The following is a 16,559-nucleotide window of genomic DNA, read 5'->3' on the forward strand; positions in this document are numbered from 1 at the left end:
AGAGGATGTGCACCATAAATCCCATCTTTGTAAGGCCTCTTGCACATGGCCGCTGTGTGCCTGTGGTTGTATTGTGGACCACATACGGCGGTTCCGCAATACACAGGGCACCAGCCGTGTGCATCCCGCATCCGTGATGTCGACCCATTCACTTGAACGGAACGGAAACACGGATCGGATCCCCATAGAAGCACTACAGAGTGCTTCCGTGGTGTTTCTGGCCGTCCCACCGCACAGCAAAAAAGTAGAACATGCTCACTGACCCATTCAAGTTGAATAAGTCTGGATCTGTCCCAGCCGCTGCACGCACGTTGCCCGTGCATTGGGGACTGCAAATTGCTGTCCCTAATGCACGGAATCGACCAACAACGTTTATGTGTAAGAGGCCTAACACTTGTGATCTAGTTTTGTGTGAAGCGGCATATATACATTCATGTTGCATGTATTTATTAATTAGGGCTACCAATTCTGAGTAACTCGGAGTGACAGGAGATTTCCAAAATCTGATTTATTTATTTTTTATTTTAACCCCTATAACTTTTTTGTAATTATGTTTACGGAGCTGTGTGGGGCTCATTTTTTGCAGGGCAATCTGAACTTTTCACTCATACCATTCTGGGGTGTTTAAGACTTTTTGATCACTTTTTATAAAAAAAAATTGTAGCAAATGAAGCGACCAAAAACGACGAATCGGACATTTGGACTCTTTTTTTTTCTGTTTTGCTGTTTGCCGTATGGGGAATATATTTTTATACAATGGGTGATTTTATACATTGCGACACCCATGATGTGTATTTTTTCAGTTCTTTTATTTTCATTTTGGGAAAAGGGGGGTGATCTAATTATTATTAATTTTTTTACACTTTTTTATAGTTCCCAGGTTACACACACATCTCTGTAACACAGTACACAGCTCTGCTACATGCAGGTTACACATATAGCTCTACTACACAGTACACAGCTCTGCTACATGCAAGTTACACATACAGCTCTGCTACACAGTAAACAGCAATGCTACATGCAGGTTACACCTACAGCTCTGCTACACAGTACACAGCTCTGCTACATGCAGGTTACACATAAAGCTCTGCTACATGCAGTTTACACATACAGCTCTGCTACACAGTACACATCTCTGCTACATGCAGGTTACACATACAGCCCTGCTACACAGTACACAGCTCTGCTACATTCAGGTTACATATACAGCTCTGCTACACAGTACACAGCCCTGCTACATGCAGGTTACACATTCAGCTCTCCTACATGCAGGTTACACATACAGCTCTGCTACATGCAGGTTACACATACAGCTCTGCTACACAGTACACAGCTCTGCTACATGCAGGTTACACATACAACTCTCCTACATGCAGGTTACACATACAGCTCTGCTACATGCAGGTTACACATACAGCACTGCTACACAGTACACAGCTCTGCTACATGCAGGGTACACATACAGATCTGCTACACAGTACACAGCACTGCTACATCCAGGTTACACATACAGCTCTACTACACAGTAACCAGCTCTGCTACATGCAGGTTACACATACAGCTCTGCTACACAGTACACAGCCCTGCTACATGCAGGTTACACATACAGCTCTGCTACACAGTACACAGCTCTGCTACATTCAGGTTACACATACAGCTCAGCTACACAGTACACAGCTCTGCTACATGCAGGTTACACATACAACTCTCCTACATGCAGGTTACACATACAGCTCTGCTACACAGTACACAGCTCTGCTACATGCAGGTTACACATACAGCTCTGCTACACAGTACACAGCTCTGCTACATGCAGGTTACACATACAGCTCTGCTACATGCAGGTTACACATACAGCTCTGCTACACAGTACACAGCTCTGCTACATGCAGGTTACAAATACAGCTTTGCTACATGCAGGTTACACATACAGCTCTGCAACACAGTACACAGCACTGCTACATGCAGGTTACACATACAGCTCTGCTACATGCAGGTTACACATACAGCTCTGCTACACAGTACACAGCTCTGCTACACAGTACACAGCTCTGCTACATGCAGGATACACATACAGCTCTGCTACATGCAGGTTACACATACAGCTCTGCTACATGCAGGTTACACATACAGCTCTGCTACACAGTACACAGCCCTGCTACATGCAGGTTACACATACAGCTCTGCTACACAGTACACAGTTTTGCTACATGCAGGTTACACATACAGCTCTGCTACATGCAGGTTACAAATACAGCTCTGCTACACAGTACACAGCTGTGCTACATGCAGGTTACAAATACAGCTCTGCTACACAGTACACAGCTCTGCTACATGCAGGGTACACATACAGCTCTGCTACACAGTACACAGCTCTGCTACATACAAGTTACACATACAGCTCTGCTACACAGTACACAGCACTGCTACATGCAGGTTACACATACAGCTCTGCTACACAGTACACAGCTCTGCTACATGCAGTTTACACATACAGCTCTGCTACACAGTACACCGCTCTGCGACATGCAGGTCACACATACAGCCCTGCTACACAATACACAACACTGCTACATGCAGGTTACACACACATCTCTAGTACAGAGCTCTATTTGATGGCTACAGTTCTGTACACTCTACCAGCTGCTGTGCACATCTGACCCCTCCCACACACGTGACTCGTCACATGGTCATGACATCATCACAGGTCCTTTGCCTTTCCAGCAGCTAGCAGCTCTGTCAGGTGAAGAGTGTGTGTAGTAGGGCATATTTTGAGTTAGGGAGGACGGAGTTTTGGCTGATGTCTGACGGAGTTTTGGCTGATGTCTGACGGAGTTTTGGCTGATGTCTGACGGAGTTTTGTCTGATGTCTGACGGAGTTTTGTCTGATGTCTGACGGAGTTTTGTCTGATGTCTGACGGAGTTTTGTCTGATGTCTGACGGAGTTTTGTCTGATGTCTGACGGAGTTTTGTCTGATGTCTGACGGAGTTTTGGCTGATGTCTGACAGAGTTTTGGCTGATGTCTGACGGAGTTTTGGCTGATGTCTGACGGAGTTTTGGCTGATGTCTGACGGAGTTTTGGCTGATGTCTGACGGAGTTTTGGCTGATGTCTCATGGAGTTTTGGCTGATGTCTGACGGAGTTTTGGCTGATGTCTGACGGAGTTTTGGCTAAGGGGCGACGGAGTTTTGGCTGAGGGACGACTGAGTTTTGTCTGAGGGACGACTGAGTTTTGGATGAGGGACGACGGAGTTTTGGATGAGGGACGATGGAGTTTTGGCTGATGTCTGAGGTCTGATGGAGTTTTGGCTGATGTCTGAGGGACGACGGAGTTTTGGATGAGGGACGACGGAGTTTTGGCTGATGTCTGATGGAGTTTTGGCTGATGTCTGACAGAGTTTTGGCTGATGTCTGATGGAGTTTTGGCTGATGTCTGATGGAGTTTTGGCTGATGTCTGAGGGAGGACGGAGTTTTGTCTGAGGTCTGATGGAGTTTTGCCTGACGGAGGATGGAGTTGTGGATGATGTCTGATGATGTCCTAATATGTATGCCGTATTTTTGATTTTACTGTGAAATCCACAATGAAGATCACTGGTATAAATTGACATGCTATGGATTTAAACTCTGAACCACGGGTCAGTTTCCACTGCCACATGTGGAGGAGAATTTCTTCAACTGATTCACTTTGCTGAGTCTGTAGAACACTGCAGATTTGCAGCAGGAAATCCGCAACAGCAAATCTCTACCGCAGCTAATCAGACTTGTGGATATAGCTGAAAATTATCTTCAAGTTCCTTGTCTTCACCAAAATTTATGAAAATTGTCTCCTCATCAATTTCCACATGGTCATCTCCAAAACTGTTTATAATTGTCTTAAAAAAAAACTAATGACATTATTTTTCCAGTTCCATCTTGTTTTCCTGTTATTCCCCAAAATGAGTTCTCTCTCTGGTGTGCTTGTATGTACCAAACCATCTCTGCTTGCAAGCTCTACTCTATCCAATCAAAAAAAATTCTCAAAAAATTGTTAAAAATATTATTGACTTCCATTATTTATAAAAAAAATACATCTCTGCCTTGTACACTCATGTGACAGATAATGTGTTCTGCTCTTTGGAATTAACAATGTGGGGGCAAGGTGAATGCCACCTTTGACGTGCGGAGCAGTTGTTACAGACAGGGATAGTGCATGTTTACACCCTAGGCATTTATCCACCTCCTCCCTCCCTTGCTCCGCAGATGCTTGCTTCCAGTGTGTCTGACCAGGAGGCCATAGACCTTACAGGGAAATTTCCCAGTGGGCCGATGCCTAGAGAGCCATCTGAGTCCTCCTCATGGCTAGCCAGTGGAAGCTTTTGGGGATGTATTTTATGCTGCTAGTGACAGTATTTTGTGATGGACTGTGGTATTTGGCTCTGTTGGGGTGGTATAATGTGCCACAATATGATATTGCTGGCTCAGCCTTCCATCAATTTGGACCTGACCACAGAACGGGGCCACTTTTAGTAATTTTTTTCAAGGCCACTTTAAGTTCCCAGTCCACCACTGCCCATCTCCTCCCCCTGCTGTTTCTCTGTTTATCCACCATTTCTGCAACAACAATTCGCAGAAGCTGCATCTGCCAATTCAATTGCTGAACATGATGAAACCCTTTTTTTTTTAACTGCTGTGCCAACCTGATGCACATCAGCAAATGGATATGAACTGCCTGAACAACCAGGTTCAGTCCTACCTGGACTGTTTCCTTTCTCTTGTACACATCCTGTTCTCTGACCCCATGTACTTCTCGGGAGGCAGAATGGAACTTTGACTGGTAATGGCCCAGTTTGCTAATGTTGTGCTGTCTTGTCCAGCCTCCAGTGTACTGACAGAGAGGGTATTCAGCGCGGCTGGTGGAGCCACACCCACTTAGGCAAAATTACCCTCTGCAAGTGTACAAAACATTACCTCTGTCAAATTGATCAAATCAGATAAGGGTATGTCAGAGCTTTAACATACCTCTGGGTGAGGCCAATGAATAGATCTGCCATTGCTGATAGTGTGTTACTGTGGCAGCCCTTACCCACCACCCTCCGGCTTCACCAGAATGGAACTGGTTTCTGCTTTTCTCACCAAGTCGCTGCAGCTGCCTCTGTCCAATGGCCAGGGCCCTCTGTCCCTCCTCTAACCTCTGGCAGCAGGCCTGGTCACCAGAGTTCTGTGTCTTCTGTTGCAGGCCATAGCCTGACCTTCTTTCCTAGGCCATCTCGCTTGTCTCTTAAGGCAAACGGTCAGCACTTGCACCCTAAACTTTTAAAACACACCCTATGGCTGGACACCTGTGGGTATTTGAGCAATAGCTTGATCTAGCTGGCTAATCCCTGCCTAAATTGTGCTGTTTCATTTGACTGCCCATGTACCGATCTCTGCCTGATTCCTGGTTTTGACTCTCTGATGCCTAACCTGACCTATGCCTGATTACCTTTTTGACCTTTGCTGCCTGCCCTGACTTTAGAATTGTTTCACGGATTTTCACAAACTCTAGTGGGTGCCTAACATTACTCGCGAGGAACGGTCTGCTTTACAGTGGCTTGATGATCTTGATGATGTGGTCATTAAGCCCGCCAACAAAGGGGGTAATGTGGTCCTGATGACCAAGGCCTATTATTTGGAGGAAGCTGCCAGGCAGTTGGAAGATAGAAGTGTATATGAAAAACTTAGTGAGAACCCAATCCCGTCTATACTGGCCAGGGTACAGTCACTCCTTGATAAATATATTGATATACAATTTTTGCCCAAGAGCTTTCTGGAGAGACTGACTCCAAAGTTTCCTAAGAACCCTGCTTGGTATTTCGTCCCAAAAATACACAAGTCGCTGTCCCATCCCCCGGGACGACCAATCGTCACTGGGATGGGATCAGCGACCGAACCCATCTCTAGGTATACTCATTGGCTATTGAGGCCGTTACTTAGGGGCACTCCCACATATCTAAAGGACACCGGGGACTTCTTCCGCGCCCTCAATAACTTTGAGTGGCGGGAGGAATTCCGCCTTGTGTCCTTAGACATGGAGAATTTATATACGAGAATTCCCCAGTATTTGGGTTTGAAAGCCATAGCCATGGTTCTGAGTCGCTCCGATAATAGTCCAGTTTTCTCAAGGTTCATACAGGAGTCCTTAGACCTAGTACTCACTAATAACGTGTTCCAATTTGACCGGCAGTGGTACCGCCAGATACTAGGTACAGCGATGGGTATACCGGTGTCGTGTACCTTCGCGAACCTGTATTTGGCGGTATTTGAAGAGACATACGTCTTCTCACTGGGGAACCCCTTCCTGAAATATGTCCACCTTTACCTGCGTTATGTGGATGATGAATTTCTGGTCTGATCGAGCAGCGAAGAGATGTGCAAACAGTTTGTACAACATTTAAATGAGACTAATCACATGAATATGAGGTTTACCCTCAACTTTGGTGGTGATTCTCTGGATTTTCTAGACGTAAGAGTCACTATAGTTGATGGTGTGCTCCATACAACAGGTTTTCGTAAGCCAACCGCAACAAATTCGCTGCTCCACCAGACCAGCTTTCATCCCCCCGCGGTGAAGGATGCTGTCCCTTTTGGACAATTCATCCGTTTACGTAGAATTAATAGTACAGATGAGGGCTATTTCAGGAAAGCACACCAACTCAAGGAAAGGCTGTTTGAGAGGGGTTACCCCAGAAGAGACGTGGTCGATGCCTTACACCGTGCCGGCCGACATCCACGTCATAATCTCCTTAGGGATAAGATCGAGGACAATAACCAGGACAGATTTGCATTTGTCTTTAGATTTAGTCCAGCTGTGGATATAGTGAGACAAGCGGTGTTAAATAATTGGGACCTTTTGAGAGGCGAGTCTTCTTTGGGGGACGTTGTTTCTAAAAGACCCCTTATTACTTTCAAAAAATTTCACACTCTGAAAGATAGATTAGTCCACAGTGTGTTGAGACATCCCAAACAGACTAACTGGTTACAGAATAGAAAACCGCAGGGTAACTACAAGTGCGGCATGTGTTCTTTCTGTTCCCAAAATTCGCTGAGAAAAATACTATCCTTAGAGGGGGTAATGCATAAAGTCAAAGACTTCATCACATGTCGTACATCTTACGTAGTTTACGTCATAACGTGTGCTTGCTGCAGGTTTTACATTGGTAAAACTATAAGACCTTTATTCGAAAGAGTACGGGAGCATTTAATTTCCATTAGGACAGGTCGGGGGTTCTCCCCACCTGATTGACCACGTCCGCGCGGCCCATGATGGTGATCCATCTAGCCTCTCTTTTGCTGGCATCGAGGCTCGGACCCAGCCCTAGGGGTGGTGATCGCCACCGCCTCCTGCTGCAGCGGGAGGCTCGATGGATCATCAGGGCTAATGCCATGGGTCCGCACGGGTTAAATGATAAGAATGACATGGCTGTATTTCTCTAGAGTCCCCGTTCTCCCACTAGCCTGTTTTGCCTCTTGTAATTTGTTGCCTCTAATTGATATTGTTTGCTCTATTGTATCTGTATTGCATTGCATTGGCACAATGTGTCCTTCTCTTTTGTATCTATTCTCACACACAGTTGCGCACCTGTGGAGCGTCCTTTGGTTACCATGGTGATGATCGGAGGCTCGCCCTTAAATGCACGGCGGTGCTCTTGTGCGTCATAACGGTCCGAGGAAGTGCAAGCCACACGCAAAACGGCCGTCACCGCTGATCCACACCATAGGGCCATTCCGCTCCCCAGCCTGCACGCTTGTTGCTATGAAGAAGCAATAAAGTTTTGAAGTATCATCAAGATCGGGGTGAGTGCCGCGTTTCTTTCTTTCTATCTACTTACAACTCATCAAGTGTCTATTTGTATCTACGCTGAGCACCACATCATCTGGTCTGTTTGCTGAGCCGCTGGTCTGTGACTTCCGTCGGAGTGAGGGGTATAGGTGACTTGTCGACAAGCAGTGCCGCTGATTCCTACCCTTTTTCTCCTTACCATTCATTTTAACAAACTCTGCCTGCCCTGACCTCAACCTGTTAGTGATCACATGGTCACCCCCATGAGTTAGCTGAAAACCACACCAGGACTACTCCAGGAGGTAGTGGCCTGATGGTTCTCCTGCAGCAAAGTCCAAATTCCTGCATTACCTGTATTACGGGTTCAAGGGTGAATACCAGTAAACTACCAGGTTAATGCCCTTATGTTTAGGTTGACACAGTGTAACCCACTGATTGTAACACAGTGGCTATTTATCACCAGCCCAATGATGCTATTGCCACTGTCTGCCAGTCCCTTGTGTTCCATACTGTATTGTTACTTCTGCAGTTGATACTAGTACTATCCCTAAATGGCCACACTTCTGCCTTGTCCATGAGATTCCACATCCACACTGTTCTGCTGCCGCTCCAAATTAAAGAGAACATTTTTGGACACTTGTTCAGAACAAACCACTGCATCTTCCAATACTAGTTTGTGTGTATAAACACTGGCAGGCATCTGCCCCTAATAAGAGACAATTTTTGGATTTTATTTATTTTTTTAAATAAAAAAAAAGCATAACAAATGTGATGGCCCGTGAATATTTGAACACTGTAAGGTAGATTTATCAAAACCAGTGTAAAGGAAAACTGGCTTAGTTGCCCATAGCAAGCAACCACATTCCACCTTTCATTTTTCAGAGCTCCTTTGGAAAATGAAAGGTAGAGTCCTGAGAGACCTGAAAGTGGCAGATACCAATTTTCAGGTCATTTGGAGTCCTTTCAGTTTGAGTCAAATTTATACATAGCCAAATCAAATTTTTGACCCACTGTGTGTTTACAACCATCAAGATTTCTGTGCCTCCTTGTGAAGAAAATAAGGACTACTGTTGCTTACTACTTTCTGTGATCATTCATAAAGGGGTAGTCCCATCTTGTTAATCATATTTAATTACATGATTTATCCCCCAATGAAATATTTTCTAAATATATGTGATTAAAAATATCGCACTGTTCTTTTTCAATTATAAAAATCAATATTCATTGTTTATTTTGGCTGCCCATGGATACGGCCACCGCTCGCCGGCCGCATCCATGGGCCGCGCTTGCGCATTGTTATCTTGTGATGCTCCGGCCGTCCTCCTCACTGACACTGTGAACGCGTATAGCGTACCGCACATGCGCTGATCCATATTCTTTTGAGCCGCGGCTAATATAGTTCTGCACATGCGCGGCCGTCCAAACAGTTCGTGCAGGGAAGAGATAGTGCGGACAGCGTCGGAGGACATAAGTGGTGGGTAAGTATTATTTCTATGTGCTCCACTAATAAATGGGGGCAGATGGAGGAGGCACTTATGGGGGCAGATGGAGGAGGCACTTATGGGGGCAGATGGTGGAGGCACTTATGGGGGCAGATGGTGGAGGCACTTTGGGGGCAGATGGTGGAGGCACTTATGGGGGCAAATGGTGGAGGCACTTATGGGGGAAGATGGTGGAGGCACTTATGGGGGCAGATGGTGGAGGCACTTATGGGGGCAGATGGTGGAGGCACTTTGGGGGCTGATGGATGTAGCAGAGCTGAATATGCTGCTGTTCAGCCATAGTTATAGTGGGAAGGGAATAGACAGATGTAGCAGGGCTGAATATGCGGCTGTTCTGACATAGTGCTGGTTGAAGAGAAAAACAGATGTAGCAGAGCTGTATATGTGGCAGGTCTGCATCAAAGCTGGTGAAAGAGAGAAACAGATGTAGCAGAGCTGAATATGCGGCTGTTCTGACACAGTGCTGGTTGAAGAGAAAAACAGATGTAGCAGAGCTGTATATGTGGCAGGTCAGCATCAATGCTGGTGGAAGAGAGAAACAGATGTAGCAGAGCTGAATATGCGGCTGTTCTGACACAGTGCTGGTTAAAGAGAATAACAGATGTAGCAGAGCTGAATATGTGGCAGGTCAGCATCAATGCTGGTGGAAGAGAGAAACAGATGTAGCAGAGCTGTATATGTAACTTTTCAGACCCAGTGCTAGCGGGGGAGTAGAATAAAGATGTAGCAGGGCTGTATAGGAAGCCATTCAGCCAAAGTGATGTTAGGGGATTGGAGAAGACACAAGTAGCTGAGCTGTATATGCATCTATAAAGATACATAGTGTAAGGTTTATACACAACTGGAGTACAGCTGTAATGGAAACAAATCTGCATCAGTGCTGGTGGGTGGGGGTTGGTCAAGCTTTTGAGCTAATGTATAATATGGAATTATAGTTTTTGATGCACAGAATGGGTTTCTAAAAGATCAGACAGAGATTTTGTGTGTAAAACTGCAGAGCAGCCACGTGTTACTGTGCACTGAGCTCACTTCACATGGCTCTCTGAGTGACCATTCCCCTCACAGACACTGCAGGCTGCCAGACTGATGAGTCATACTCGTCACATGAACTAGCACGCAGGACATCACGCTCTCAGTGTGATGTCATAAGGGGCGTGGCCAGCCTTCACTCTAGCTGCCTATGCCCGCCCAGCCTTATCTGCAGAAAAAACAGGAAGTGAACTCCGCTGTAACTGCAGCTCAGGCTGATTTAGCAAGATGGGAATACCCCTTTAAGGGAATTCTATGACTTACACATGGAAACTAAATGGATTTTAACAGTCAGGGTGTTATGATTCAGGTGTGGCAGATTTAGATTTGACTTAGGGCTAATTCTAGTGTGAACTTAGTGCCCCCGTGTATTCACCATTTCACAATTTTACAGGGATCCTCCCCTGCAGGAAAAACACCAAGTCACTACCTCTTTGAGTAGCTTCAGTTCAGTGACCTTTGACCATGGAGGTCAACAGAAACTGATGCATGAAACTAAGGGGACCGACAAAATGTAGTTAGGAACAAGCTGAGGTCGGTGTAGTACCTCAGACCTGGGGTTACTACAAATTGTATATTGTTGTATATTATATATTCTATAGTTTGCTTCTGGTCAGAGTTCCCTGCAAGGAATGGACAGCAAAGGTTGGCAAGGAAGAAGGATAACCACTCTGTTCCTCCCATCTTGTTAGGCATGGGCTGGTCCTGCTCCCTGCCAAGAGGTGGAGTTCCTGAGTAACCCAAAGGAAGGAGAGAAAGCACACCGCCTGAGCTCCTGCTCCTGTTACAAATTCTCCAGAGAGGATTACTCCAATTGTCCTTAAGCCTTGAGGTTCCAGACAGCTCTGTGAACTGCTACCAGCAGCAAGACACTGCTGCAAGGTGTGGGATTACAGCCAAGCCACCCATCACCAAAGTACTACTAGATCAGTATCATCTAAGTGCGTAAATGCCACCAACCAACCTGGCCTCATATCCTTGCTGGTCCCCGAGAGGATTTGCACTTGAAATACATAACGTAGCAGCAGGCTTCAAGTTCTATGTTCTACTTAGTAAAAAAAAGACTTTGTTACATACAACTCTGTCCTTCTTCTTTAGTTCAATAATTCCACATCACTGATCCCCAGGGAGCAATGACCTGAGGAAATTGACCATGATACAACCTTCATCAGGACTATTACCACTTCTATCCTCTACATCAGCTCCTCAGGGGGTCGCTGCATTAGGCAGAGTTCATATAATCCAGTTAATAGGCCAAAGATCAGGGTGGGCAGCTCAGGATCAATACAAGAATTAGGGTCCATTCACACGTCTGTGTGGTGGATCCGCAAAACACGGACATCGGCGATGTGCGTTCCGCATTTTGCGGACTGCACATCGCCGGCACTTAATAGAAAATGCCTATTCTTGTCCGCAATTGCGGACAAGAATAGGACATGTTCTATATTTTTTGGGATCGGAATTGCGTACCCGGAAGTGCGGATACGCAATTCCGTGTCTGGGCAGCACATCCACAAAATGCGGAACGAAATTGCAGACATGTGAATGGACCCTTAGGCAGAGGTCAGGTCAGGCAGCAAAGTTTCAAATCCAGTTAACAGGCAGAGATTAAGAATAAGGATCAAATTCTAAGCTACAATTCCTATTGCTGAGGCATCCTCCCAAAAAAGAAATTGCCCTAAATAGAGAAGACTCAGCCATAGGCTGGCAAATTAGGATGCTTGTGCCGGCCCTTTGAGGGAACACTTGCACTCTACTGGTGGGGAGAGGCACTGCATGGAAGGAGAAGGCTTCAGCAAGTGTGGCAGTCTTGGACCACCAGGAAAACAGAGCGGGTGGAGAGGTTCTGGCAGCCATGCCTGCTGGGAGCAGGGAAATGCTGGAGGGCATGGACCATCAGTGTCACACAGGGACCAATTTTGAACTTAAAGCGACCCTAAAAAAAATTCTAAAAGTGGCCCTGTGTCGTAGGTGGGTCTAAATTTGCCCCAGACATGGCTAACAAAGGCAAAAGTAAGAAGAGCGCTATTATATCATGTGACCAGGCAGAGGGTGTGGCTTGTTCATAGACTGTGAAGTGATGTCTGTGTGGCAGGCGCAGCACTATGAAGTGCCTTTTGCGCTGTGGCATTAGAAGAATTCTGGCATCTCTGACTTTTAGTCTAACCAGACTGTCTATTACTCTGTAATTCCTCTAGCGCCATTCTATGGTAACAGTAGGTTTAAAGAGCACACCAAATGCTTGAAATAACTTCTTTATTAACTTCAACTTTTCTTCAAATAAAACACTGCCGCCCCCGCAGCAGATAGTCCATGTACAAAACACGTGTTGAATAAAGTATCATAAAATGGCGGCATGCATAAGATGGTGGTTCAACTGTTCAATCTTATAATTCAACATACAATGGTGGATATACACTCACCTAAAGAATTATTAGGAACACCTGTTCTATTTCTCATTAATGCAATTATCTAGTCAACCAATCACATGGCAGTGGCTTCAATGCATTTAGGGGTGTGGTCCTGGTCAAGACAATCTCCTGAACTCCAAACTGAATGTCAGAATGGGAAAGAAAGGTGATTTAAGCAATTTTGAGCGTGGCATGGTTGTTGGTGCCAGACGGGCCAGTCTGAGTATTTCACAATCTGCTCAGTTACTGGGATTTTCACGCACAACCATTTCTAGGGTTTACAAAGAATGGTGTGAAAAAGGAAAAACATCCAGTATGCGGCAGTCCTGTGGGCAAAAATGCCTTGTGGATGCTAGAGGTCAGAGGAGAATGGGCCGACTGATTCAAGCTGATAGAAGAGCAACGTTGACTGAAATAACCACTCGTTACAACTGAGGTATGCAGCAAAGCATTTGTGAAGCCACAACACGCACAACCTTGAGGCGGATGGGCTACAACAGCAGAAGACCCCACCGGGTACCACTCACCTCCACTACAAATAGGAAAAAGAGGCTACAATTTGCACGAGCTCACCATAATTGGACTGTTGAAGACTGGAAAAATGTTGCCTGGTCTGATGAGTCTCGATTTCTGTTGAGACATTCAAATGGTAGAGTCCGAATTTGGCGTAAACAGAATGAGAACATGTATCCATCCTCTGATGGCTACTTCCAGCAGGATAATGCACCATGTCACAAAGCTCGAATCATTTCAAATTGGTTTTTTGAACGTGACAATGAGTTCACTGTACTAAAATGGCCCCACAGTCACCAGATCTCAACCCAATAGATCATCTTTGGGATGTGGTGGAACAGGAGCTTCGTGCCCTGGATGTGCATCCCTCAAATCTCCATCAACTGCAAGATGCTATCCTATCAATATGGGCCAACATTTCTAAAGAATGCTATCAGCACCTTGTTGAATCAATGCCACGTAGAATTAAGGCAGTTCTGAAGGCAAAAGGGGGTCCACCACCGTATTAGTATGGTGTTCCTAATAATTCTTTAGGTGAGTGTATTTCTCTCTTTAAGTTATTTAAGCACTTTATGATCTCTCTGAGAGGTATATCTCAGGTCTAACTAATAGTTCTACTTGCTCATCTTGGTTTGCTGTTTGCAGTATGCAGTTAGCATTAACTATTTTCAGATTGGTTGCTTAGTTTGCTTCCTATGGCTCAGTATGATCTGGTATGAGCAGTTTGCAGTTTGGTGGAACTGTAAGTAAACACATAACTAGTTTAGTATACAGTTCTAATTTACAATACTAACAATAGAAACATTTATATAACTGTTCTAAATACCTATTTTGGCTTCTTGCTTCCATAAAACTCAGATCTTAGTTGAGTGAATATCTGTTTAGCTCCTCTCCTCTGGTTTAATGATTTTAGCAGCTTCTGCTAGGGAATTCCCCACACAGGCTCAGTGTGAGGCTGGCTGTGATTGGTCACAACTGTTTAACACTATGCTTTCTGTTGTTTCTGCTGTGTCATTGAGCTTACCTTACATTCATTTTACTGAATCTTAAAGGTATATTATCTTTTCTGCTTCATTGAACACAATATATAACTGTTACATGACATCCAACATATGAAGTCACTGTAAATAACACTGCTTTGGTCTTTAACATACAGTATAAACATAGGAACTGTATTACATTATTAGCAGGTTTAGCTATATACACATATAAGGCATATTAGCAACCTAGGACAGGTCTTAGCTAGCCAGCTACAGTCTGAATGGTTGAAGAGCAGTATTGGTAACTCAAAAACTGGTGTACTGAATAGTTAATGGGGCAGACTGCCTCATGACATCATACCTTCTCCCTGTAGAGTCAATGACCAAGCCGCCCCTGTTACCGATAGATTGGGTGGCAACTCATTTTTATGTTTAATTAAACCTCAACGCTCATTAGTAATCGATAGCCTTCATTTTCAGCTGAGCCGTCGACATTTCTAAAATTAAACAGTGACGGATCTCCAGAGTGCGGAGCCGTTGGTGGGAATCCACCTGCAGAAATCTCCTGGATCCCACATTCAGATAACATAATCACTACAATACTGGAAGAGCCGGACCAGACGAGGACAGTGGTCAGCACCCTCCGTACAGAAAGCCTGAACGAGGCATCAGTGACGTGTGTCGTATCTCATCCAACGTTTCTGACTCCATGGACAGGAGTCATATCACTAACTGGTAAGAGTATATGATTGTGAGTCTATATGTCACTCCATGAAATATTTTATGCCATAATTCCACACAAAAAAAATGATAGAGAAGGAAGAGAAAAAAGTTGTTCCTTTGGATTTTTTTCTGAATGTCGCCAATCTGTAAAACAATGAAGGAGGTTTTATAAAACTTTCATATATGAGTCTTAGGAGCAGGGAGGTATTTACAGTTCACTCTGCCCTAGGCACCAAGGCTGAATATGGACCATTTAAAGACCCATTTAGGCTCCATAACTATCACCTTCTGAGGAATCATAACGATAATTGGTTATGGTCAATGATAGCAAAGGAGAAGATCAACAATAAATCATTCTTTATCATCAACTGCGATGCTGTAAATATGAATGTTATTGGTGTCACAATTGATAAATGTTAATACCGCTCATAGTGATATTTATACAAGTTATTGCAGAATAGGGCTGTATACAAAGATCATCCATACCCCAAATAGTAATAATTATAATGACTAAATATTACCACCATGCTGTGACCGGATAACACCGCCATACAGTGACCTGATAACACCACTACTTATACTATACAATCGAGTCCTATTATTCTGACCTCCAGCTAATATCCAGAGTAACCACTGTGTGCTGCACAGACAGCAGCTAGACAGGCTGGGAGTGACTCAATAAGGTCCTGATGGGTTGTCACAGGTATCTGGAGCCATGATGACTACAGTTTATCCCACAGCTGCTAGAGGGGGCATGGGGGAGGATCCAAAGAGAGAACATGACGATAGAGGTGATCCCACAAATGCACAGTTGGGTCCAAGTCTGGGAAATTAGGGGGCCAGGGTTGTACTTGGAAGTCTTGGCCATGCTCTTCCAACGAATGTCAGACATTTCTAGCGTGTGACATTTCGCATTGTCTGAATGGAAGATCCCATCCGCCCCAGGGAAGACAATAAGCATGGATGGGTGTACGTGATCTGCAAGAATAGTGTTATACCCAAATCAGTTGATAGTGCCTTCCACATGGATGAGTGGCCTAGAGAATCCCCCAAAAATATTCCCCAGACCATAACGCTGCCACCACCAGCTTGAGTTCTTCCAGCAATGGTTGCAGGGTGTTTCTTCTCTGATGTTAAGAATTACTGAGATCCTTTAGTGTGACTACTGATGTACACGTAATTGACATACAGCAGTTACCCTCGGGTTACGTTGGTATCCTGGTAGTTCACTCAACTACGTTTGTTTCATTATTTCTCCTAAAAATAAACTAAAAATATGGCGTGTCTTCTGATGCCGGTCCACTTTAGTCATTGCCCGACTGTAAGACTAGCCAAGAAAAATCTGAGTGGAGTCAACTGGAAATGAATTAGAGCTAATTACCGAGTGAAGCTGTTAAAAAACCTGTTCATATCATATACCCGTCCCCTGGCAGACCTCACTGTTCATGTCTTGATCGGTAACTTTCTTATGTTTGCTTCTAGGCTTTAAACTTCGACTTGACAACATCGTGAGACTAATTGTCACCATAATTGTCACCATACTCCTTGCAGGACGTGTTCTGTACCTAAAAATCAAGAGCCAGGTACCAGCACTGCTATTG

General features: G+C 44.8%; 1 protein-coding gene across 1 annotated transcript in view; it reads left to right on the forward strand.

Annotated features, from left to right (window-relative positions):
* The window catches only part of LOC120993189 (cell surface glycoprotein CD200 receptor 1-like), a 69,894-nt gene that overhangs the window by 40,554 nt on the left and 12,781 nt on the right, over positions 1 to 16,559 (forward strand). The window contains exons 3-4 of the mRNA XM_040421748.1: positions 14,716 to 14,970; positions 16,441 to 16,541. Coding sequence (XP_040277682.1) covers positions 14,716 to 14,970; positions 16,441 to 16,541 — 356 coding nt within the window. The remainder of the gene's footprint in view (positions 1 to 14,715; positions 14,971 to 16,440; positions 16,542 to 16,559) is intronic.

The sequence above is a fragment of the Bufo bufo genome, chromosome 3, assembly GCF_905171765.1.
Source record: "Bufo bufo chromosome 3, aBufBuf1.1, whole genome shotgun sequence".
NCBI classification, from domain to species: domain Eukaryota; kingdom Metazoa; phylum Chordata; class Amphibia; order Anura; family Bufonidae; genus Bufo; species Bufo bufo.